The 25,742-nt window shown below is 39.9% G+C and overlaps 1 protein-coding gene across 1 annotated transcript in view; it reads left to right on the top strand.

Annotated features, from left to right (window-relative positions):
* The window catches only part of BRCC3 (BRCA1/BRCA2-containing complex subunit 3), a 76,607-nt gene extending 62,979 nt beyond the window's left edge, over positions 1–13,628 (top strand). The window contains exons 9-12 of the mRNA XM_019937465.3: positions 6,440–6,571; positions 7,070–7,113; positions 10,804–10,973; positions 12,059–13,628. Coding sequence (XP_019793024.1) covers positions 6,440–6,571; positions 7,070–7,113; positions 10,804–10,955 — 328 coding nt within the window. The 3' untranslated portion in view covers positions 10,956–10,973; positions 12,059–13,628. The remainder of the gene's footprint in view (positions 1–6,439; positions 6,572–7,069; positions 7,114–10,803; positions 10,974–12,058) is intronic.
* Positions 13,629–25,742: the final 12,114 nt, after the last annotated feature.

Below are 25,742 nucleotides of genomic sequence, written 5' to 3'. Positions count from 1 at the left end.
TATACTTGATTCATAAGAGTTGTTTGAAGTTTTCGTTCATTTTCTAGGCTCTGGTACAATGTATGTAACATTGGGGACAATGTATTCTTTGACAATTCCTCTATGAAAGCAATAGGGCCTTTTATTTGGGGGGCAGGGGATAGTTCCTTGATGTACTCCTCTGTTTCTTTTATGGTAATTGATCTATTTATGCTTTTTTTCCTAATGAGGTCAATTTTGGTAAACTGTATTTTCTTAAGAAATTATCCATTTTGTCTCGTTTTCAAATTTATTTGCATAGAGATCTATCTGCCAGAGAGTCTCTTATGGTATTTTAAATCTCTTCTATTTCCACAGTTATCTCCCCCTAGTCATTTCGTATTTTGTATATTTGTGCTTTGTCCCTTTCCCGCCTTGATTATGTTAGCTAGTAGTGTATTTTGTTAATTTCCCCCAAGACAATCATTTTTATTAATTTGATTGTTTTTTCCTACTCCCACTCTCATTAATTTTTATTTTATCTTTCATTATTTCCTTCCTTATGTTTTATTTTGGTTATTTTCTTGTGCTTTATCTTAGCATTTGGAGTTTGGAATTTATTTAATATATTTTTTGTCTTTCATTTTTATTGATATAAGTGCTTAAGGCTATGAATTTCTGCTGATCTCTGCTTTATATTTCATAGATGCTAGGATAGTAGCAGTCTTTTCACTTTCATTATTTTTTAAAAAGTCGTTTAATTTTGGTTTCCATTTCACCCATCCATTGTGTTCCTGTCTTCCTTCCCTTCTATCTGGTATCTATGCTGTAGCTTTTCCAAAATGGTCCTGCTCCATAACATCCATAAAAGAAACAGAAAACAAACCTGAAGCCCTTCATAGCTGGCCTGTTTCTCCAGCCATTGCCTGGCTAACACTCGTTTTTGAAGACTAAGCTCAACTTTAGGAATTCTTCTCTGATACCCCTCAACCTCCAATACCAACCCAGTTAGTACTCCTTCTGAGAACTAAATAGAATCCTATATTTCCTTTGTCATAATACTTGTAACAGTATATTTTAATATTTTGTCTCTCTATTAACATTGTAAGATTCTTGAAACAAATGCTTCCCTTTTATCACTGTATCCCTGGTGCTCAATAAATAATTGTTGAATATTCCTTCAGCTATAAACTTCAAAACTAGTATTCTGACCTGTGAGTTCTAGCAAACTCTAGAGCTTCTTCATTTCCTTAGTTTGGTTTGTTGATTTTAGCTTTTCAGTTGAAGTATAACACACATACAGAAGAGCACACTAATTACGTGTCCAGCTCAATCAGCTTTCATAAACATACCCACACAACCTCAACACAGATCACCACCTCCATGAATTTTCACAAAGTGAAATGTATCTATGAAACTGCAACACATATCAAGAAATGAAACTTACTATCCTTCCAGAAGCCCCCATTGTGGCTTCTCCCAATTGATTATGGTATAGCATCCAGAATATGTAAAGAACTCTTATGCTAAACAATAAAAAGACAAGCAACTCAATTTAAAAATGGGCATTCAACATGGAACTGGAAGCAATTAGGCAAGAAAAAGAAATAAAAAGCATCTAAATTGTAAAGGAGGAAGTAAAATTATCTCTGTTTACAGATGACATAATCTTATACATAGAAAGCCCCAAAGAGTCCACTAAAAAAACTACTGGAACAAATGAATTCAGCAAAGTTGCAGGATACTAAATCAGTGCCAAAAAATCAGTTGTGTTTGTACACACTAACAATGAACAATCCAAAAAGGAAATTAAGAGGACAATCCATTTACAATAGCATAAATATGAATAAAATACTTAGGAATAAACCTAGCCAAAAAGTGAAAGACTTGTACAGTGAAAACTGCAAAGTGCTGCTGAAAGAAATAAAAGAAGACACAAATAAATAGACATCCCATGTACATGGACTGAATAACTTAATATTGTTAAGATGTCAGTACTACTCAAAGCGATTTACAGAATTAATGCAGTCCATATCAAAATCCCAACAGCGTTGTGTTTTGTTTGTCTACAGAAATAGAAAAATCTATCCTAAAATTCATGTGGAATCTCAAGGGACCCTGAATAGCCAAAACAATTTTGAAAAAGAAGAACAAAATTGGAAGTCTCACACTTCCTCATTTCAAAGCTTACTAAAAAGCCACAGTAATCAAAACAGTGTGGTACTAGCATAAAAACGGATATTAGGGCTTCCCTGGTGGCGCAGTGGTTGAGAGTCCGCCTGCCGATGCAGGGGACGCGGGTTCGTGCCCCGGTCAGGGAGGATCCCACGTGCCATGGAGCGGCTGGGCCCGTGAGCCACGGCCGCTGAGCCTGCGTGTCCGGAGCCTGTGCTCTGCAACGGGAGAGGCCACAGCAGTGAGAGGCCCGCATAACGCAAAAAAAAAAAAAAAAAACAAACAAAGCGGATATTAAAACCAGTGGAGCAGAATGAGTCCCAAATTAAACTCTGACGTATGTAGTCAAATGATCTTTGCCCAAGGTTCCAAAACAATTGATGGGGAAAGGACATTCTCTTCAATAAATGATGCTGGGAAAACTGGATAGTCACATGCAAAAGAATAAAGTTGGGCCCTTACCTTACACAATATACAAAAACTAACTCAAAGTGGAATAAAAACCTAAATGTAAGACCTAAAACTATAAAAGTCACAGAAGAAAATGGAAAAGCTCATGAGATCGAATTTGGCAATGACTTCTCGGATATTACACCAAAAGCACAGGCAACAAAAGCAAAAATAGACAAATGCACTACATTAAACTTAAAAACTTTTTGATCATCAAAGGAAATAATTAACAGAGTGAAAAGGCAGCCTACATCATGGGAGAAAATATTTGCCCATTATATATCTGATAAGGGGTTAATAGCCAGAATATAAAGAGAATTCCTACAACTCAACAACAAAATAACCCAATTTAAAAATGGGCAAAGGACTTTAGCAGACATTTCTCCAAAGAAGATACACAAATGGCCAGCAAACATGAGAAGGTGCTCAATATCACTAATCATTAAAAATATGCAAATCAAAACCACAGTGAGATATCAATTCACACCCACTAGGATGGCCATTATCAAAAACACAGAAAAGAACAAATGTTTGGTAAGCATGTGAAGAAGTTGGAACCCTTGTGCCCTGGGAATGTAAAATGGTGTAGTCTGTATGGAAAACAATACGGAGGTTCCTCAGAAAATTAAAACTAAAATTACCATATGATCCAGCAATCTCTATGTATATCCAACAGAATTGAGAACAGGATCTCAAAGAGATTTGCACACCCGTGTTTATTACAGCATTATTCACAATAGCCAAGATGTGGAAACAACCTAAATGTACTTCATTTGGGGGGGAGCTATTTTGAGTGGCATTTTTAAAAAGCTTTCATTTACAAATGTTCATTGCTGGAATATAGAAACAGAACTGATTTGTGTATCTGTGTTAATCTTGTACTTTATGACCTTGCTAACCTCATATAGACAATCATGTTGTGTGCAAATAGAAGGAACACATACAGGATTTGTATGTTGAATAATTCAGAACTCATGAGTAAAATCAAAGATCTAAATAAATGGCGAGGGGCTTCCCTGGTGGCGCAGTGGTTAAGAATCCGCCTGCCAATGCAGGGGACACAGGTTTGATCCGTGGTCCAGGAAGATCCCTCATGCCACAGAGCAACTAAACCCGTGCGCCACAACTACTGAGCCTGCACTCTAGAGCCCACGAGCCACAACTACTGAAGCCCGCACGCCTAGAGCCTGTGCTCCACAACAAGAGAAGCCACTGCAATGAGAAGCCCATGCACCACAGCAAAGCATAGCCCCTGCTTGTCACAACTAGAGAAAGGCCACACGCAGCAGTGAAGGGCCGGTGCACCCAAAAATGTAAAATAAAATAAATAAGAAATAAAAAATAAGTAAATAAATGGAGAGACATGTCATGTTCATGGATTAGGTCAGAGTAGCAAATATGTCAACTGTCCCCAAATCTATAGATGTAATAGCAATCGAATTCCCAGCAGAATTTTTTGAGGGACTAGATTCTAAAATTTTATGAAAGGGCAAAAGAACCTTAATAGCCAAAAAGATCTGGGGAGGGCTTCCCTGGTGGTGCAGTGGTTGAGAGTCCGCCTGCTGATGCAGGGGACACGGGTTCGTGCCCCGGTCCGGGAGGATCCCACATGCCGCGGAGCGTCTGGGCCCGTGAACCGTGGCCGCTGGGCCTGCGCGTCCGGAGCCTGTGCTCCGCAATGGGAGAGGCCACAACAGTGAGAGGCCCGCGTACCGCAAAAAAAAAAAAAAAAAAAAGATCTGGGGAAACAAGAATAAATTGGGAGGAATCACATTACCAGATACTGAGTTGCTATTAAGCTATAATGATCAAGACAGGTGGTACTGGTGAAAGGATCAGAGTTCAATAGAACAGAAGAAAGATTACAGAAATATACCCTCTTTTATAAAGACACTTTTATAAAGATCCCATTCATGAGGGCTCCAACCTCATTACTTGATCACCTCGCAAATACACAGATGGAGACAGAGATAGGAGTTATGCTGCCACAAGCAAAGAATCTCCGCAAGCCACGAGAATCTGCAAGTGGCAAGGCACGATTTCCCCTGTAGAGCTTTCAGATGTGGGGCCCTGATGACACCTGCAACCTTGCTGAATTTATTAGTTCTAATCGGTTTTGGGGGGGTTGGAGGAGTATTTTGGGTTTTCTATCTATAAGATTAAGTCATCTGCAAACAGATAATTTTACTTCATCCTTTCCAATTTAGATGCCTTTGTTTTACTTGCCTAATTTCTTTGGCCAGGACTTCTAATATTATTTTGAATAGAAGTGGTGAGGGGGCCAGACGCATTCTGCTGGGTGGGAAAGAGAGAGGAGGGAGCTAGATCTTATGCTGATATACCACCATGTGCCAATGAGGTCACACAGTGCCAGGGACCCTCAACCTGGTTGCTCCACTGAACCCACTGTTAGGTGGATTTGGGGTGAGAAGTATTTAGAGGTAGATTGGTTGACCTCACTCTAGCATGAAAATGGAAGTATTTGTAAATTACTTACCTATTTCCCTCCAGGGGAGAAAATGGGAAGTGAGGGCCACTGGTGAACAGTGAGTTAGAACAAGTGAGTATTTATATGAGTAATCCCTTCCACATAATGAATCTGATGGAGTCACTGAAGAGTCTACATTTCCTCTTCCCCAGGCTTTGTGATTAATGTGTTCAACCTCACTGGCAACTTTTTGACTGAAAACAGTATTAATTAGCTATTTCCGTTGTCTGGGGAATGAGCATAAGGACCTTGCACCCCCAAGGCTTCTGTTAAGTTTACAAAGTGGCCTCAGATTTTCTATGAGAATATTGGCTCTGCAAATGTATGTACTTCCAATTTGCTCCCCACATGAGCTCAGTTTGAACTCTGTCCCCTTTGGAGTTGAGTTACTAAATAAGTAACAGAAATATTTAATCTTTGAAGCATACTGTGTCCCCAAATTTCTATTAAAACTATAGAAAACTTCTGATTATGACAAGTCAGTATTAAAAACTTACCAACTTCTTGGTATATATCCAAAGGAAATGAAATCAGTGTCTCAAAATGGTATCTGTGCTCCCATGTTCATCACATTCCTTGTTATTCACAAGGAATGAAAACCTAAATGTCTGTCCGTGGATAAATGGATAAAGAAAATGTGGTATGTGTATACGTATGTATATATACATACCATTTGCAAAAACATGGATCAACCTGGACATTATGCTGAGTGAAATAAGTCCGAGAAAGACAAATAATGCAATGTGTGCTCTCACTTATATGTGGAATCTAAGAGTCAAACTAATAGACCCAGAGAGTAGAATGGTGGTGCTGTGGCACGGGGGCTAGAGGGGAGAATGAGGAAGTATTGGTCTAAGGCAGTGGTCCCCAAGCTTTTTGGCACCAGGAACCGGTTTCATGGAAGACAGTTTTTCCACAGGTGTGGACGGAGGGGGGATGGTTCAGGCGGGAATGTGAGCATTGGGGAGCAACGGGGAGTGGCAGATGAAGCTTCCTTCGCTCGTCCACCACTCACCTCCTCCTCCACAGATCGGTACTGGTCCGCGGCCTGGGGGTTGGGGACCCCTGGTCTAAGGGTACAAAGTTTTAGGATAAATGAGTTGTGGCACTTTGATGTACAACTTGGTGATTTTGTACTTGAAATTTGTTAAAAAGGTAGATCTTAAATCGCCACAAAAAATGGTAATTATGTGAGGTGATGGATATGTTAATTAGCTTGAGTGTGGTGATCATTTCTGAATGTGTATATATATCGTAATATCAATTTGTGCACCTTAAATATATACGTTTAATTCCTATTTGTCAATTATACCTCAGTAAAGCTGGAAACAAACAAACAAAAACTGACCTGAACTGACTGTCTTACAGGTATGAGAGAATTGAAATTCCAATTCATATTGTACCTCATGTAACCATTGGGAAAGTGTGCCTTGAGTCAGCAGTTGAGCTGCCCAAGATCCTGTGCCAAGAGGAGCAGGATGCGTATAGGAGGATCCACAGGTAGAGAGTCTCGCTGCTCCTCTTCCCAGTTCTCGGGCCTGGTCCCTGTTCTCCTCTCCTGTCCTTTCATCTTCAGCAGCTCAAGCTGTGAGCCCCCTTTCCTTTCAGCTCTCTGTGAGAAAGTCATCACATGTCTCACCCTGTATGATAACAATCTCTTTAACACTTGTTTCTCTCCTGGTGCACTTTGGATCCTTCTGGGGCAAAGACACTTTTTTTAGTTGTTAAAAATAACATCTTAGTAGCCCTGTTGCCAAGTACTGTGTACTATAGGAAGGCTTCAGCGAGAGACAATAATTTCAAAATTATTTCTTTGAATTATCTCAACGTTCTGAATAAAATTATATCCCCCCAAATCATGAAAAATGGAACAATAATGGGAAGTTCAATGATACATATTTATCTAATCTGGTTGGCAGAGGTCTGTAGCAGACCACTGCCAAACGGATTAGATGAACTGCTGCTTTGCTACTAACCTAAACTATTTTATCCCTTTAGCCTTACACATCTGGACTCAGTAACCAAGATCCATAATGGCTCAGGTAAGATTTTTTTTCTCGAGTACAGGCAGTGAAATACTCACGTGACAGAAGCAAATTTAGTTGAAGTGACTGAAGTGATGAGTACAAATTACCCATGAGTTTTCTTTCCCAAGAGCTTTGCCATTCACTAATCCTGCTCCCAACTTTTCTATTGAATCCTGTGGACCACTGAATACTATACATGACTGGACACATTTAACACCAGTTCTCAGGGAGACAGGGAGGGCCCCGATTTGTCTGCAAGTTTCCATAGTGTAACACGCCTACTGTGGCTGATTTCAAACAACTAACATGGCCGTAACCAGTTTGCAAACTTCCTGAAATTTCAACAGTTGGCTCTTGTGAGCCGGTTTCCAGCATATCAGTACCAGCCTATTGTAGTGGGAGTTGAAAGAGATGGCTAGACAGACAGACAGACATAAAGGGGAGCGCATGAGGGAGATCTTTTCATGTAAATAAATATATAAGGAATTCCTATACAAGGCCAAGGATTTCTGCTCAATACAATATACACACTAAATCACTTTTCCCAACATACACACCTACCCATCCACACCTTCTGACTAACCCTGACTCCCAGGCCATTCTGGCAAAGTCACTAGGAAGGAAGAAAAGGAGGCTTCCAAGTATTATAGGCAAGTACTTTGAGAGAAAAAGACAGAGCTGGCTTGGTTTATCTGTCCCATCATTTTTATCTGGAGGTAAAACATGGCAAAGAGTTAATAATATAAGGTAATATATGATATGTAGCCATACTCTAAAGCCACAGCAATTAAAAAATATATATTGATAATTCAAACATGGACAGATAAATCAGTAGAACTGAATACAGCCCATGTATACATATTTAAGAATTTATATCTAAGAAAGATGTCACTTCAAATCAATTTTAAAAAGGATGGATTGTTCACTAAATAGTGTTGGGACAGTTCATTTGTTTCTTAGTTTATACTTCTATTTCCGTATGGGAAAAAAATAAATTCCTACTTAATGCCCTACACAAAAAATAAATTCCAGATATATTTAAACTTCTACTATTAAATACAGTACAACCACTTTGGAAAGAGATTGACAATTACAACTACCAAATGTCCCACCAGTTCCTCTCCTAGGCATATACCCCAAAGAGTTGAAAACAGGTGTTCAAACAAAAACTTGTATAGGAATGTTTGTAGCAGCATTATTCACAATAGCCAGAAAGTGGGAACACCCAATTGTCTGTCAGTGGGTGAATGGATAAACAAAGTGTGATCCATCCATACAACAAGGTATTGCTCAGCAATGGAAAGAACACACTACTGATACATGAACAACCTGGATGAATCTCATTATGCCAACTGAAAGAGGCATCACACAAAGTGCTACATACTCTATAGTGCCATTTATATGGAATTTAAGAGTAGGCTAAACTAACCTATGGTGACAGCAAATGGGTCAGTAGCTGCTGTGGCCCAAGGTGAAGGGGCACTGGCTGCAGAGGGAACCCAGAAGGGCCTCTGGGCTGATGGAAATGGCCTGTATCTTGACTGGAGGGTGGTTAAAAGGGGTATGCATTTGTCAAAACTCACTGAACTGTACCCTTAAAGTGGGGTCATTTATTGTCTGTAAATTATACCTCAATAAAGCTCATTAAAAGTTAAAAAAAATACAGGAGGAAAATATAAGGAAGTCACAAAAGACTGACTAAGAATTAAAGACTTTTATAGAGCCCTACAGAAAAATCAAATTGTTCATAATAATATATAAAAGAAGTATGGATTAAGATAAAGTCATCAGGTTTTCTCCTTTTCTTTCAACAAAGATTAAATTGACAGAGAATTAGATGAGGATGTGAGGGAAGTGAACACTCCCATATACTGTTCCTGGAGGTATAATTTTTAAATATATGTGAACTTGAATCTAGCAATTCCACTTCGAAAAATGTATCCTTAAAAAATTTGTAGGAAAAGTGTGCAAAAATAAAGGGATATTAATCGCAGTCTTTATAATAGCAAAAAATTGGATGCCACTGAAAGGTCCATCAATAGAAGACTTATTAAATTGGTACATCCATTCTGATGAATACTGTACAGCCGTTAAGAAGGAAAGGTAGATCTTTATCAACACAGGAAGGTGTCTATGGCTTATTGTTATGTGAGGTAAAAGTAACATCCAAAATCATACAGTTTTTTTAACTTTATTTAAAAAAAATTGGGCTTCCCTGGTGGCGCAGTGGTTGAGAATCTGCCTGCCAGTGTAGCAGACACGGGTTCGACCCCTGGTCTGGGAAGATCCCACATGCCGCGGAGCAACTGGGCCCGTGAGCCACAACTACTGAGCCTGCGCGTCTGGAGCCTGTGCTCCACAATAAGAGAGGCCGCGACAGTGAGAGGCCCGCACACCGCGATGAAGAGCGGCCCCCGCTCGCCGCAACTAGAGAAAGCCCTCACACAGAAACGAAGACCCAACACAGCCAAAAATAAATAAATAAATTTATTTAAAAATTATATATATATATAGCACTCTGAGGTCGATAATAACAAAAAAAAACCCCACAGATTCCAAGGCCTGTCTTAAGAGAGTTTGTAATTCAGTGATGTGAAAGTGGGGCCCCCAAATCTGTTTTTCAAAAAAAAAATTTTTTTAACATCTTTACTGAGTATAACTGCTTTACAAATGTTGTGTTAGTTTCTGCTGTATAACAAAGTGAATCAGCTATATATATACATATATCCCCATATCTCTTCCCTCTTGCTTCTCCCTCCCGCCCTCCCTATCCCACCCCTCTAGGTGGTCACAAAGCACCGAGCTGATCTCCCTGTGCTATGTGGCTGCTTCCCACTAGCTATCTGTTTTACATTTGGTAGTGTATATATGTCCATGCCACTCTCTCTCTTCGTCCCAGCTTACCCTTCCCTCTCCCCGTGTCCTCAAGTCCACTCTCTACACCTGTGTCTTTATTCCTGTCCTGCCCCTAGGTTCATCAGAACCATTTTTATTCAAAAGTATATATACATATGCACACAGGTTCACACACATATACATATATCTTGGAAGGTATACTTCACAATTCTACAGTGGTCATTTTAATAAGTCATGTATCATAAGAGAGAAAAAGATATTTCCATTAGGCAGAATTTGTTTTAAAAAGAGGGCCACAGAATCTCCGTCTTACCGGGAAGCTGAACATTCCTAGGAAGACGTGAAAGGTGATCACTCCCTTCATCTCTCTGCTTTTTCCTCATTTTAAAAGAGAAGCTTTCAGGTGAGTTGCATTAATGTATTCTTCAATGTATGTAACACTTGGTAAGCAATTTTCTTTCTGAACTCGTGAAAAATTAAGTTGCAGAAGACAGAGTTCTAGCTCACTGGGAAGCTATGTTCATTCACAGTGAGAAGGTCTGAGAGCTGGGGAAAGAGACTCTTCTGTAGCTCTTACCCTTTTGCTATGGAAGTAAAAAGCTGGATATCTTTCTGCTCTCTGCATAGCAAGGCTTCCGTCTGGCTTATGGATCCAGGGATGTTCAGGATGGCCTCCGAATAGGTATCCTCTTTGCTCAGCTCTCCTGCCTTTCCCCTGGCTGCCCATACAAAGTTGTCTGCCAGTTCTACTTCTGCACTTTTTCTGTGTTCTCCTCCTTCCCCCTCTTTCTGTAATCATTGTTGGGCGCTACTGGTGGTGGATTGTTATCTCTGTTTTTCCTATTGAAGTGTTTACCAAGAACCTGTGCAGTCAGATGTCGGCAGTCAGCGGGCCTCTACTGCAGTGGCTGGAGGACAGACTGGAGCAAAACCAACAGCATTTGCAGGAGTTGCAACAAGAAAAGGAAGAGCTTATGCAAGAACTTTCTTCTTTAGAATAAAGCAGGAGACAAAATGGGGTAAAAAACTTTTGTTTTCCAATTTGTGTATTAAACATGGTCTGAAAATTCATATACAGGAGATGTGTAGGCAGATGATGGAGCAGATCCTTTTATATCCCCATGGGTGCGTTTTATGCATACGATAAACAAACATAAGATGTCTTCCTAAAAGTTTCATTAGGGCCTAATGAACCCTCCTACCTGGAACCGGCCTACAAAGAGCGTATGCAGGGTGATTTAAGTAGAATATAAGTTTTTTTAAAGGCTGTGCAAGTTACATTGCACATTACATTACATTGGGGAGCATATTTCAAGTGTTTATTTTTTCTCCAGAATAAGCTAAAGGGATAAGTATTTCATGTTCAGTTTTGTAGTTATGATGCTGATGTTGGACAAATAAGTACACAAGGGTTAGTGGGATGAAGTGAAGGTGACTCATCAGCACCCCACCTCTATTCTTTACCCCCATTGAGAGGCATATGTCTTATGTCTTCCTTCTTGATCTCTAAAATAGGTATTCTGAGATACCTAGCAAAGGTTGAATCTATGTGGGTGCTCTTTGTAACCAAAAACATGAGTTCTAGCATATTTGGCTCTGAAGCAAATTCCTACTGAGCAGATCCTAGTTCCCTAAGAATTTCCAGTATAATATAAATGTGTTTTTCCAGAAACATTCAGGACTTAGGATGTAACAAAAATAATGCTTTAAAAAGTTCTGTTGCAAGCTTCTTACCATGTGTAACCACAAATGCTAAGTGTGTCTTCAGAAAAGAGCTAAGCCTACTGCAGACCAGAAATTAAAGTGGGAATTGGAGGAGTTAGAAAGAAAGAAAACAAAGAAAGCCCCAATCCCAACAACAGTGACAAAGGGTTGGTTTTGTTTTTGTTTTTTCTTCTTGTTTCTCCCTAAATTATTGTTTTTCAAATTTCAAAGTACAGTCCAGAACTACATGCACCATAATCATTTGGAGGCCAAACTTCAACTCTGGGAGTGGAACCCAGAAATGTTCATGAACTCCCCTAGGGCATATGTAGTGTAAATGTTGTATTTTCCCTAATTTCCCACAGCCACAGTTCTTCTCTATTCTTTTCTTTCCCTGTAGGAAGGATGAAAATATCCAGGTGTAAAATTAATTAAGCCAAATCAATTTTGAAGAAGAAAAATTTGGAAGACTCACATTACCTGACTTCAAGACTTACTATAAACCTACAGTAATCAAGACAGTGTGGTATATGCGCAACTGATTTTGACAAAGGTACAAAAGCAATTCAGTGGAGGAAGGATAGTCTTTTCAACAAATGATGCTGGTGCAGTTGGCAAAGAAAATGAATTTTGACCTAAACTGCATACATTATACAAAAATTAATCGAAAATGTATCATGAAGTTAGATGTAAGATGTAAAACTTTCAGGAAAAAAAATCATAGAAAGATCTTTAGGATCATGGGCTAGGCAACAGGTTCTTCTTGGCCTTCATCCCAGAAGCACAATCGTGAAAGGAAAAAGTTGATACTGTATATTGGACTTCATCAAAATGAAAAACTTTTGCTCTGTCAAAAATTTAAGAGGAGGAAGTTATTGAGAGAAATTACTTGCAAACCATTTATCTAGAATAAAGTCAAGAGTAAAAAACAAACAATCCAATTAGAAAATGAGCAGAAGACATGAATAGACATAGCACTAAAGAGGGTGTATCGAAGGCAAGCAAGCACAGGAAAAGATATTGAACTTCATTAGTCATCAGGGAATGCAAATTAAAACCACAGTGAATTATAACTACATACTTATCAGAATGGCTAAAGAAAAAACAGTGAAAATACCAGATGCTGTTGAGCATACAAACTGGATCTCTCATACATTGCTGAACAGAATGTAAAATGCAAGCCACTCTGAAAAACAGAGTTTAAAAATTTCTAATAGAGTTAAACATACATGTACTTTATTACCCAGCAATTGTTGTCCTGGACATTTATCCCAAAGAAATGAAACCTATTTTGGCACAGAAACTTCTATACAGACATTCTTGGCAGTATCATTTGTAATAGCCCCAAACTGGAAACAACCCAGATGACCTGCAGTTGCGTGTGTGGTTAAACCACACCATGCAATACTACTCTGCAATGAAAAGGAACAGACTGTTGATACACACGACTTGGATGGACCTCAAGGGTATAATGATGAATGAAAAACAGCCAGTCTTAAAAGCTCACATACTGTATGACTGCATTTGTATGAATTCTTGAAATGACAAAATTATAGAAGTGAAGAACAGATTCATGGTTGACAGGGATAGGGACTGGAGGGGGTATGGGATGTGGGTGACTATAAAGGGATAACACAATGAATTCCTTTGTGCTGATGGAACAGTTCTGTGTCTTGATTGTGGTGTTTATTACATGAATCTATATCTGTGCTAAAACTACATAGGCCTACACACACCCACAAATGAATGCATGTAAAATTTGGTGAAACCAAATAAGGTCTATAGTCTAGTTAGCAGTATTCTACCATTGTCAATATGTTGGTTTTGAAGATGTACAATAGTTATGTGTAAGAGCTTACCACTGGAGGAAACTGGGTGAAGGGCACATGGGACTCCCTGTACTATTTTTGCAACTTCCTGTTAATCTATAATCATTGCAAAATAAAAAGTTGTAAGTATTAAATAAGGAACTAGGAGGTATGGTACGTATTTTGTGTAATAAGAAAAGAGTGATAAAATCTGAGGGGGAATAAAATGATTTGAATATTTTTACAGACAAACCTTCTGCACATGTCCCTTCTAAGCTATTTACATTGACAGAGTTATGGCAATTTGAAATTCTTTTTCTAACCTGATAATTCGAGTTGTAATCTGTAAAATAGGATGTGGGGAGAGGAGGCAGGTACATGGAAGTGTCAAAGTACCTGGTGGCTGAGGAAGCAGGGCTGGGATTACTGCATGAGTGCCTTGGTGGGGGATATCTAGTGGAAACTGTTGCGCAGCCAGCAATCAGGTACATTAAACAAGTAAGTCAGCTGATGGAGCAAATAAGTAAATGTATTGAGGAAAGTGGAAGCTAGGTTTGTCAGTGTCAGAGAAATTACTTATAAACATGAAAAGGGGAGGAGCTTCAAGATGGCAGAAGAGTAAGACGTGGAGATCACCTTCCTCCCCACAAATACGTCAGAAATACAGCTAAATGTGGAACAAACCCTACAGAACATCTACTAAATGCTGGCAGAAGAACTCAGACCTCCCAAAAGGCAAGAATCTCCCCACGTACCTGGGTAAGGCAAAAGAGAAAAGGAAAAACAGAGACAAAAGAATAGGGACGGGACCTGCACCTCTGGGAGGGAGCTGTGAAGGAGGAAAAGTTTCCACACACTAGGAAGCCCCTTCGCGGGCAGAGACTGTGGGTGGCGGAGGGGGAGGAACTTCGGAGCCACGGAGGAGAGCACAGCCACAGGGGTGCGGAGGGCAAAGTAAAGAGATTCCCGCACAGAGGATCAGGGCCGACCAGCACTCACCAGCCTGAGAGGCTCGTCTGCTCACCTGCCGGGGTGGGGCGGGGCTGGGAGCTGAGGCTCGGGCTTTGGAGGTCGGATCCCAGGGAGAGGACTGGGGTTGGCTGCGTGAACACAACCTGAAGGGGATCGTGTGCCACAGCTGGCCGGGAGGCAGTCCGGGAAAAAGTCTGGAACTGCCGAAGAGGCCATTGTTTCGGGGTGTGGGAGGAGAGGGGATTCAGAACACCGCCTAAATGAGCCCAAGATGGGCGTGAACCACGGCGATCAGCACAGACCCCAGAGACGAGCACGAGACGCTAAGGCTGCTGCTGCCGCCACCAAGAAGCCTGTGTGCGAGCACAGGTCACTCTCCACACCTCCCGTCCTGGGAGCATGTGCAGCCCGCCACTGCCAGGGTCCCGGGATCCAGGGACGACTTCCCCGGGAGAACGCACGGCGCGCCTCAGCCTGGTGCAACGTCACGCCGGCCTCTGCCGCCGCAGGCTCGCCCCGCATCTGTACCCCTCCCTCCCCCTGGCCTGAGTGAGCCAGAGCCCCCGAATCAGCGGCTCCTTTAACCCCGTCCTGTCTGAGCGAAGAACAGATGCCCTCATGCGACCTACACGCAGAGGCGGGGCCAAATCCAAAGCTGAGCCCCGGGAGCTGTGCGAACAAAGAAGAGAAAGGGGAATCTCTCCCAGCAGCCTCAGGAGCAGCGGATTAAAGCTCCACAATCAACTTGACGTACCTGCATCTGTGGAATACCTGAATAGACAACGAATCATCCCAAAATTGAGGCGGTGGACTTTGGGAACAACGATACAATTTTTTCCCCTTTTTCACTTTTTGTGAGTGTGTATGTGTATGCTTCTGTGTGTGATTTTGTCTGTATAGCTTTGCTTTTAGCTTAGCTTTTACCATTTGTCCTAGGTTTCTGCCTGTCCATTTGTTTTGTTTTGTTTTTTAAGTATAGTGTTTAGTGCTTGTTATCATTGGTAATTTATTTTTTGGTTTGGTTGCTGTCTTCTTTTTTTTCTTTCTATTACTTTTTGAATTTTTATTTAGTTTTTATTTTTATTTTCTTTTTTGGCAGTACACGGGCCTCTCACTGTTGTGGCCTCTCCCATTGCAGAGCACAGGCTCCGGACGCGCAGGCTCAGTGGCCATGGCTCACGGGCCCAGCCACTCCGTGGCATGTGGGCTCTTTCCGGACCAGGGCATGAACCCGTGTCCCCTGCATCGGCAGGCGGACTCTCAACCACTGCGCCACCAGGGAAGCCTACTTTTTGAAGTTTTAAAAAATTTTTTTTTGAATTTTATTTTTTTTTACAGCAGGTTCTTACTAGTCATCAATTTTATACACATCAGTGTATACATGTCAATCCCAATCGCCTAATTCATCACACCACCATCCCCACCCCCACCCCCCGCGGCTTTCCCCCCTTGGTTTCCATACGTTTGTTCTCTACATCTGTGTCTGGATTTCTGCCCTGCAAACCAGTTCATCTGTACCATTTTTCTAGGTTCCACATATATGCGTTAATATACGATATTTGTTTTTCTCTTTCTGACTTCCTTCACTCTGTATGACAGTCTCTAGATCCATCCACGTCTCTACAAATGACCCATTTTCGTTCCTTTTTATGGCCAAGTAATACTCCATTGTATATATGTACCACATCTTCTTTATCCATTCGTCTGTCGATGGGCATTTAGGTTGCTTCCATGACCTGGCTATTGTAAACAGTGCTGCAATGAACACTGGGGTGCATGTGTCTTTTTGAATTATGGTTTTCCCTGGGTATATGCCCAGTAGTGGGATTGCTGGGTCATATGGTAGTTCTATTTTTAGTTTTTTAAGGAAGCTCCATACTGTTCTCCATAGTGGCTGTACCAATTCACATTCCCACCAACTGTGCAAGAGGGTTCCCTTTTCTCCACACCCTCTCCAGCATTTGTTGTTTGTAGATTTTCTGATGATGCCCATTCTAACTGGTGTGAGGTGATGCCTCATTGTAGTTTTGATTTGCATTTCTCTAATAATTAGTGATGCTGAGCAGCTTTTCATGTGCTTCCTGGCCATCTGTATGTCTTCTTTGGAGAAATGTCTATTTAGGTCGTCTGCCCATTTTTGGATTGGGCTGTTTGTTTTTTTAATATTGAGCTGCATGAGCTGTTTATATATTTTGGAGATTAATCCTTTGTCAGTTGCTTCATTTACAAATATTTTCACCCATTCTGAGGGTTGTCTTTTCGTCTTGTTTATGGTTTCCTTTGCTCTGCAAAGCTTTTAAATTTCATTAGGTCCAATTTGTTTGTTTTTGTTTTTATTTCTGTTACTCTAGGAGGTGGATCAAAAAATATCTTGCTGGGCTTCCCTGATGGCGCAGTGGTTGAGAGTCTGCCTGCCGATGCAGGGGATACAGGTTCGTGCCCCGGTCCGGGAAGATCCCGCATGCCGCAGAGCGGCTGGGCCCATGAGCCATGGCCGCTGAGCCTGCGCATCTGGAGCCTGTGCTCCGCAACAGGAGAGGCCACAACAGTGAGAGGCCTGCGTACTACAAAAAAAAAAAAAAAAATCTTGCTGTGATTTATGTCAGTGTTCTTCCTATGTTTTCCTCTAAGAGATTTATAGTGCCTGGTCTTACATTTAGGTCTCTAATCCATTCTGAGTTTATTTTTGTCTATGGTGTTAAGGAGTGTTCTAATTTCATTTCTTTACATGTAGCTGTCCAGTTTTCCCAGCACCACTTATTGAAAAGACTGTCTTTTCTCCATTGTATATCCTTGCCTCCTTTATCCTAGATTAGTGGACCATAGGTGCGTGGGTTTATCTCTGGGCTTTCTATCCTGTTCCATTGATCTATATTTCTGTGTTTGTGCCAGTACCATACTGTCTCAATTACTGTAGCTTTGTAGTATAGTCTGAAGTCAGGGAGTCTGATTCCTCCAGCTCTGTTTTTCTTCCCTTAAGACTGCTTTGGCAATTCGGGGTCTTTTGTGCTTCCATACATATTTTAAGATTTTTTGTTCTAGCTCTGTAAAAAATGACATTGGTAATTTGATAGAGATTGCATGAATCTGTAGATTGCTTTGAGTAGTACAGTCACTTTCACAATACTGATTCTTCCAATCCAAGAACATGGTATATCTCTCCATCTGTTGGTATCATCTTTAATTTCTTTCATCAGTGTCTTATAGTTTTCTGCATACAGGTCTTTTATCTCCCTAGGTGTGTTTATTCCTGGGTATTTTATTCTTTTTGTTGTAATGGTAAATGGGAGTGTTTCCTTAATTTCTCTTTCAGATTTTTCATCATTAGTATATAGGAATGCAAGAGATTTCTTTGCATTGATTTTGTATCCTGCTACTTTACCAAATTCATTGATTAGCTCTAGTAGTTTTCTGGTGGCATCTTTAGGATTCGCTATGTATAGTATCATGTCAGCTTCAAACACTGATACTTTTACTTCTTCTTTTCCGATTTGTATTCCTTTCTTTTCCTTCCCTGATTGCCGTGGCTAGGACTTCCAAAACTATGTTCAATAATAGTGGTGAGAGTGGACATCCTTGTCTTGTTCCTGATCTTAGAGGAAATGCTTTCAGTTTTTCACCATTGAGAATGATGTTTGCTGTGGGTTTGTCGTATATGGCCTTTATTATGTTGAAGTAGGTTCCCTCTGTGCCCACTTTCTGGAGAGTTTTTATCATAAATGGGTGTTGAATTTTGTCAAAAGCTTTTTCTGCATCTATTGAGATGATCATATGGTTTTTATTCTAAAATTTGTTAATATGGTGTATCACATTGATTGATTTGCCTATATTGAAGAATCCTTGCATCCCTGGGATAAATCCCACTTGATCATGGTGTATGATCCTTTTGATGTGTTGTTGGATTCTGTTTGCTTGTATTTGTTGAGGATTTTTGCATCTACATTCACCAGTTATATTGGACTGTAATTTTCTTTTTTTGTAGTATCTTTGTCTGGTTTTGGTATCAGGGTGATGGTGGCCTCATAGAATGAGTTTGGGAGTTTTCCTTCCTCTGCAATTTTTGGAAGAGTTTGAGAAGGATGGGTATTAGATCTTCTCTAAATGTTTGATAGAATTCACCTGTGAAGCCATCTGGTCCTGGACTTTTGTTTGTTGGAAGATTTTTAATCACAGTTTCAATTTCATTACTTGTGATTAGTCTGTTCATATTTTCTATTTCTTCCTGGTTCAGTCTTGGAAGGTTTTACCCTTCTAAGAATTTGTCCATTTCTTCCAGGTTGTCCATTTTATTGGCATAGAGTTGCTTGTAGTAGTCTCTTAGGATGCTTTGTATTTCTGCGGTGTCCGTTGTAACTTGTCCTTTTTTCATTTCTAATTTTATTGATTTGAGTCCTCTCCCTCTTTTTCTTAATGAGTCTGGCTAATGGTTTATCAATTTTGCTTATCTCCTCAAAGAACCAGCTTTTAGTTTTATTGATCTTTGCTACTGTTTTCTTTGTTTCTATTTCATTTATTTCTGCTCTGATCTTCATGATTTCTTTCCTTCTGCTAACTTTGGGTTTTGTTTATTCTTCTTTCTTTAGTTCTTTTAGGTGTAATGTTAGATTGTTTATTTGAGATTTTTCTTGTTTCTTGAGGTAGGCTTGTAGAGCTATAAACTTCCCTCTTAGAACTGCTTTTGCTGCATCCCATAGGTTTTGGATCATTGTGTTTTCATTGTCATTTGTCTCTAGGTATTTTTTGATTTCTTCTTTGATTTCTTCAGTGGTCTCTTCGTTGTTTAGTAACGTATTGTTTAGCCTCCATGTGCTTGGGTTTTTTACGTTTTTCCCCTTTAACTGATTTCTAATCTCATAGCATTGTGGTCAGAAAAGATGCTTGATATGATTTCAACTTTCTTAAATTTACTGAGGCTTGATTTGTGACGCAAGATGTGATCTATCCTGGAGAATGGTCCATGAGCACTTGAGAAGAAAGTGTAATCTGCTGTTTTGGAATGGAATGTCCTATAAATATCAATCAAATCTATCTGGTCTATCATGTCATTTAAAGCTTCTGTTTCCTTATTAATTTTCTGTTTGAATGCTCTGTCCATTGGTGTAAGTGAGGTGTTAAAGTCCCCCACTATTATTGTGTTACTGTCGATTTCCTCTTCTATAGCTGTTAGCAGTTGCCTTATGTACTGAGGTGCTCCTATGTTGGGTGCATATATATTTATAATTGTTATAGCTTCCTCTTGGATTGATCCCTTGATTATTACGTAGTGTCCTTCCTTGTCTCTTGTAACATTCTTTATTTTAAAGTCTATTTTATCTGATATGTGTACAGCTACTCCAGCTTTCTTTTGATTTCCATTTGCATGGAATATCTTTTTCCATCCCCTCACTTTCAGTCTGTATGTGTCCCTAGGTCTGAAGTGGGTTTCTTGTAGACAGCATATATATGGGCCTTGTTTTTATATCCATTCAGCAAGCCTGTGTCTTTTGGTTGGAGATTTTAATCCATTCATGTTTAAGGTAATTATCGATATGTAAGTTCCTATTACCATTTTCTTAATGTTATGGGTTTGTTTTTGTAGGTCCTTTTCTTCTCTTTTGTTTCCCACTTAGAGAAGTTCCTTTAGCATTTGTTGTAGAGCTGGTTTGGTGGTGCTGAATTCTCTTAGCTTTTGCTTGTTTGTAAAGCTTTTGATTTCTCCATCAAATCTGAATGAGATCCTTGCTGTGTAGAGTAATCTTGGTTGTAGGTTCTTCCCTTTCATCACTTTAAGTATATCATGCCACTTCCTTCTGGCTTGTAGAGTTTCTGCTGAGAAATCAGCTGTTAACCTTATGGGAGTTCCCTTGTATGTTAGTTGTCACTTTTCCCTTGCTGCTTTCACTAATTTTTCTTTGTCTTTAATTTTTGCCAATTTGATTACTATGTGTCTTGGCGTGTTTCTCCTTGGGCTTATCCTGTATGGACTCTCTGCGCTTCCTGGACTTGTGTGGGTATTTCCTTTCCCATGTTAGGGAAGTTTTCAACTATAATCTCTTCAAATATTTTCTCGGGTTCTTTCTCTCTCTATTCTCCTTCTGGGACCCCTATAATGTGAATGTTGTTGCGTTTAATGTTGTCCCAGACGTCTCTTAGGCTGTATACATTTCTTTTCATTCTTTTTTCTTTATTCTGTTCCACAGCAGTGAATTCCAGCATTCTGTCTTCCAGGTCACTTATCCGTTCTTCTGCCTCAGTTATTCTGCTATTGATTCCTTCTAGTGTAGTTTTCCTTTCAGTTATTGTATTGTTCATCTCTGTTTGTTTGTTCTTTAATTCTTCTAGATCTTTGTTAAACATTTCTTTCATCTTCTCGATGTTTGCCTCCATTCTCTTTCCGAGGTCCTGGATCACCTTCACTATCATTATTCTGAATTCTTTTACTGGAAGATTGCCTATCTCCATTTCATTCAGTTGTTTTTCTGTGGTTTTATCTTGTTCCTTCACCTGGTACATAGTCCTCTGCCATTTCATCTTGTCTCTTTTTCTGTGAATGTGGTTTTTGTTCCCCAGGCTGCAGGATTATAGTTCTTCTTGCTTCTGCTGTGTGCCCTGTGGTGGATGAGGCTATCTAAGAGGCTTGTGGAAGTTTCCTGATGGGAGGGACTTGTGGTGGGTAGAGCCGGCTGTTGCTCTGGTGGGCAGAGCTCAGTAAAACCTTCATCTGCTTCTCTGCTGATGGGTGGGGCTGTGTTCCCTCCCTGTTGGTTGTTTGGCCTGAGGCGATCCAAGCCTGGAGCCTACCTGGGCTCTTTGGTGGGGCTAATGGCGGACGCTGGGAGGGCTCATGCCAAGGAGTACCTCCCAGAACTTCTGCTGCCAGTGTCCTTATCCCTTGGCGAGCGACAGCTGCCCCCTGCCTCTGCAGGAGACCCTCCAACACTAGCAGGTAGGTCTGATCAGTCTCCTATGGGATCACTGCTCCTTCCCCTGTGTCCCAATGCACACACTACTTTGTGTGTGCCCTCCAGGAGTGGATCTCTGTTTCCCCCAGTACTGCCAAAGTCCTGCAATCAAATCCCGCTAGCCTTCAATGTCTGATTATCTAGGAATTCCTCCTCCCATTGCCAGACCCCCAGGTTGGGATGCCTGACATGAGGCTCAGAACCTCCACTCCAGTGGGTGGACGTCTGTGGTATAAGTGTTCTCCAGTTTGTGAGTCACCCACTTAGCAGTTATGTGATTTGATTTTATTATGATAGCGCCCCTCCTACCATCTCATTGTGGCTTCTCCTTTATCTTTGCATGTGGAGTATCTTTCTGGGTGAGCTTGGTGTCTTCCTGTTGATGACAGTTCAGCAGTTAGTTGTGATTCTGGTGTTCTCAAAAGAGGGAGTGAGACAAAGAAAGAAAACTACAGGCCAATATCACTGATGAACATAGATGCAAAAATCCTCAACAAAATACTAGCAAACAGAATCCAACAGCACATTAAAAGGATCATACACCATGATCAAGTGGGGTTTATTCCAGGAATGCAAGGATTCTTCAATATACGCAAATCAATCAACGTGATGCACCATATTAACAAATTGAAGGAGAAAAACCGTATGATCATCTCAATAAATGCAGAAAAAGCTTTTGACAAAATTCAACACCCATTTATGATAAAAACCCTGCAGAAAGTAGGCATGGAGGGAACTTTCCTCAACATAATAAAGACCATATATGACAAACCCACAGCCAACATCATCCTCAATGGTGAAAAACTGAAAGCATTTCCACTAAGATCAGAAACAAGACAAGGTTGCCCACTCTCACCACTATTATTCAACATAGTTTTGGAAGTCTTAGCCACAGCAATCAGAGAAGAAAAAGAAATAAAAGGAATCCAAATCGGAAAAGAAGTAAAGCTGTCACTGTTTGCAGATGACATGATACTATACATAGAGAATCCTAAAGATGCTACCAGAAAACTACTAGAGTGAATCAATGAATTTGGTAGAGTAGCAGGATACAAAATTAATGCACAGAAATCTCTGGCATTCCTATACACTAATGATGAAAAATCTGGAAGTGAAATTAAGATAACACTCCCATTTACCATTGCAACAACAACAAAAAAATATCTAGGAAGAAGCCTACCTAAGGAGACAAAAGACCTGTATGCAGAAAATTATAAGACACTGATGAAAGACATTAAAGATGATACAAATAGATGGAGAGAAATACCATGTTCTTCGATTGGAAGAATCAACATTGTGAAAATGATTCTACTACCCAAAGCAATCTACAGATTCAATGCAATCCCTATCAAACTACCACTGGCATTTTTCACAGAACTAGAACAAAAAATTTCACAATTTGTATTGAAACACAAAAGACCCCGAATAGCCAAAGCAATCTTGAGAAAGAAAAACAGAGCTGGAGGAATCAGGCTCCCTAACTTCACACTATACTACAAAGCTACAGTCATCAAGACAGTATGGTACTGGCACAAAAACAGAAATATAGATCAACAGAACAGGATAGAAAGCCCAGAGATAAACCCACGCACATATGGTCACCTTATCTTTGATAAAGGAGGCAAGAATATACAGTGGAGAAAAGACAGCCTCTTCAATAAGTGGTGCTGGGAAAACTGGACAGCTACATGTAAGAGAATGAAATTAGAACACTCCCTAACACCATACACAAAGATAAACTCAAAATGGATTAAAGACCTAAATGTAAGGCCAGACACTATCAAACTCTTAGAGGAAAACCTAGGCAGAACACTCTATGACATAAATCACAGCAAGATCCTTTTTGACCCACCTCCTAGAGAAATGGAAATAAAAACAAAAATAAACAAATGGGACCTAATGAAACTTCAAAGATTTCGCACAGCAAAGGAAACCATGAACAAGACCAAAAGACAACCCTCAGAATGGGAGAAAATATTTGCAAATGAAGCAACTGACAAAGGATTAATCTCCAAAATTTATAAGCAGCTCATGCAGCTTAATAACAAAAAAACAAACAACCCAATCCAAAAATGGGCAGAAGACCTAAATAGACATTTCTTCAAAGAAGATATACAGATTGCCAACAAACACATGAAAGAATGCTCAACATCATTAATCATTAGAGAAATGCAAATCAAAACTACAATGCGATATCATCTCACACTGGTCAGAGTGGCCATCATCAAAAAATCTAGAAACAATAAATGCTGGAGAGGGTGTGGAGAAAAGGGAACCCTCTTGCACTGCTGGTGGGAATGTGAATTGGTACAGCCACTATGGAGAACAGTATGGAGGTTCCTTATAAAACTAAAAATAGAACTACCATATGACCCAGCAATCCCACTACTGGGCATATACCCTGAGAAAACCATAATTCAAAAAGAGTCATGTACCACAATGTTCATTGCAGCTCTATTTACAATAGCTAGGACATGGAAGCAACCTAAGTGTCCATCATCCGATGAATGGATAAAGAAGATGTGGCACATAGATACAATGGAATATTACTCAGCCATAAAAAGAAACAAAATTGAGTTATTTGTAGTGAGGCAGATGTACCTAGAGTCTGTCATACAGCGTGAAGTAAGTCAGAAAGAGAAAAACAAATACCATATGCTAACACATATATATGGAATCTAAGGGGAAAAAAAAGTCATGAAGAACCTAGGGGTAAGACGGGAATAAAGACATAGATCTACTAGTGAATGGACTTGAGAATATGGGGAGGGGGAAGGGTAAGCTGTGACAAAGTGAGAGAGTGGCATGGACATGTATACAATACCAAACATAAAACAGCTAGCTAGTGGGAAGCAGCCATATAGCACAGGGAGAACAGCTCGGTGTTTTGTGACCACCTAGAGGGGTGGGATAGGGAGGGTGGGAGGGAGGGAGATGCAAGAGGGAAGAGATATGGGAACATATGTATATGTATAACTGATTCACTTTGTTATAAAGCAGAAACTAACATACCATTGTACCGCAATTATACTCTAATAAAGATGTTAAAAAACAACAAACAAACATATAAATCACCCTAAAAAAAAAAGAGGGAGTGAGAACATGTCCTTCTACTCCGCCATCTTGAACCTCTCTCAGCTGTATTTCTATATACTAATGGACTATCTGAAAAAGAAATTAAGAAGACATTCACATATACTATAGCATCAAAAAAATACTTAGGAGTAAATTTAGCCAAGGAGATGAAAGATCTTGTACACTGAAAACTATAAGATATTGATGAAAGAATTTTAAGAAGACACAAATAATTTGAAACATATCCTGTATCCATGAGGAATTCCCTGGCGGTCCTGTGGACAGGACTCTGCACTTTCACTGCTGAGGGCCCGGGTTCAATCCCTGATGGGGGAACTAAGATCCTGCAAGCCAAGTTTTGCGGCCAAAAAAAAAAGAATTATATCATACCCTGTGTTCATGGATTGGAAGAATGAATGTTGTTAAAATGATCATAATACCTAAAGTGATGTACAGATTTAATTCAATCCCCATCAAAATTGCAATGGCATTTTCCACAGAAATAGAAGAAAACAATCCTAAAAATCATGTGGAACCACAAAAGACCCCAAATGGCCAAAGTAATCCTGAGCAAGAACAAAGCTGGGGGCTTCCTGATTTCAAATGATATTACAATTCCACAGTAATCAAAACACTATGGCACTGGCATAAAAACAGACACACAGACCAATGGAGTAGAATAGAGTACAGGAATAAACCCACACATACACAGTCAACTAATATTTGACAAGGGAGCCAAGAATGCACAATGGGGAAAGGATAGTCTTTTCCACAGGTGGTGTTGAGAAAACTAGATATCTACATGCAAATGAATGATACTGGACCACTGTCTTACACCATACACAAAAATTAACTCAAATGAATTAAATACTTAAATGTAAAACCTGAAAGCATAAAACTCCTAGAATTAAACCTAGGTGGATGCTCCTTGACATCCATCTGGGCAATGACTTTTTAGACTTGACACCAAAAGCAAAAGCAACAATAGCAAAAATAAACAAGTGGGACTACATCAAACTAAAAAGCTATACTGCAATGGAAATCATCACCAAAATGAAAAGTCAACCCACAGAATGTGAGAAGGTATTTGTATACCATATATCTGCTAAGAGTTTAGTACCCCAAATATATAAGGAACTTATACAACAATAGCAAAAAAACCCACAAACAACCTAATTTAAGAATAGGCCTGAGACCTGAATAAACATTTTTCCAAAGAAGATATACATATGACCTACAGGCACATAAAGAGATGCTCAACATTGCAAATCATCAAGGAAATGCAAAT

This window comes from Tursiops truncatus, chromosome X (genome assembly GCF_011762595.2).
Source record: "Tursiops truncatus isolate mTurTru1 chromosome X, mTurTru1.mat.Y, whole genome shotgun sequence".
In the NCBI taxonomy this organism is placed as follows: domain Eukaryota; kingdom Metazoa; phylum Chordata; class Mammalia; order Artiodactyla; family Delphinidae; genus Tursiops; species Tursiops truncatus.
The sequence above is the reverse complement of the archived record's forward strand: the minus strand, read 5'-3'. Positions and strand labels throughout refer to the sequence as shown.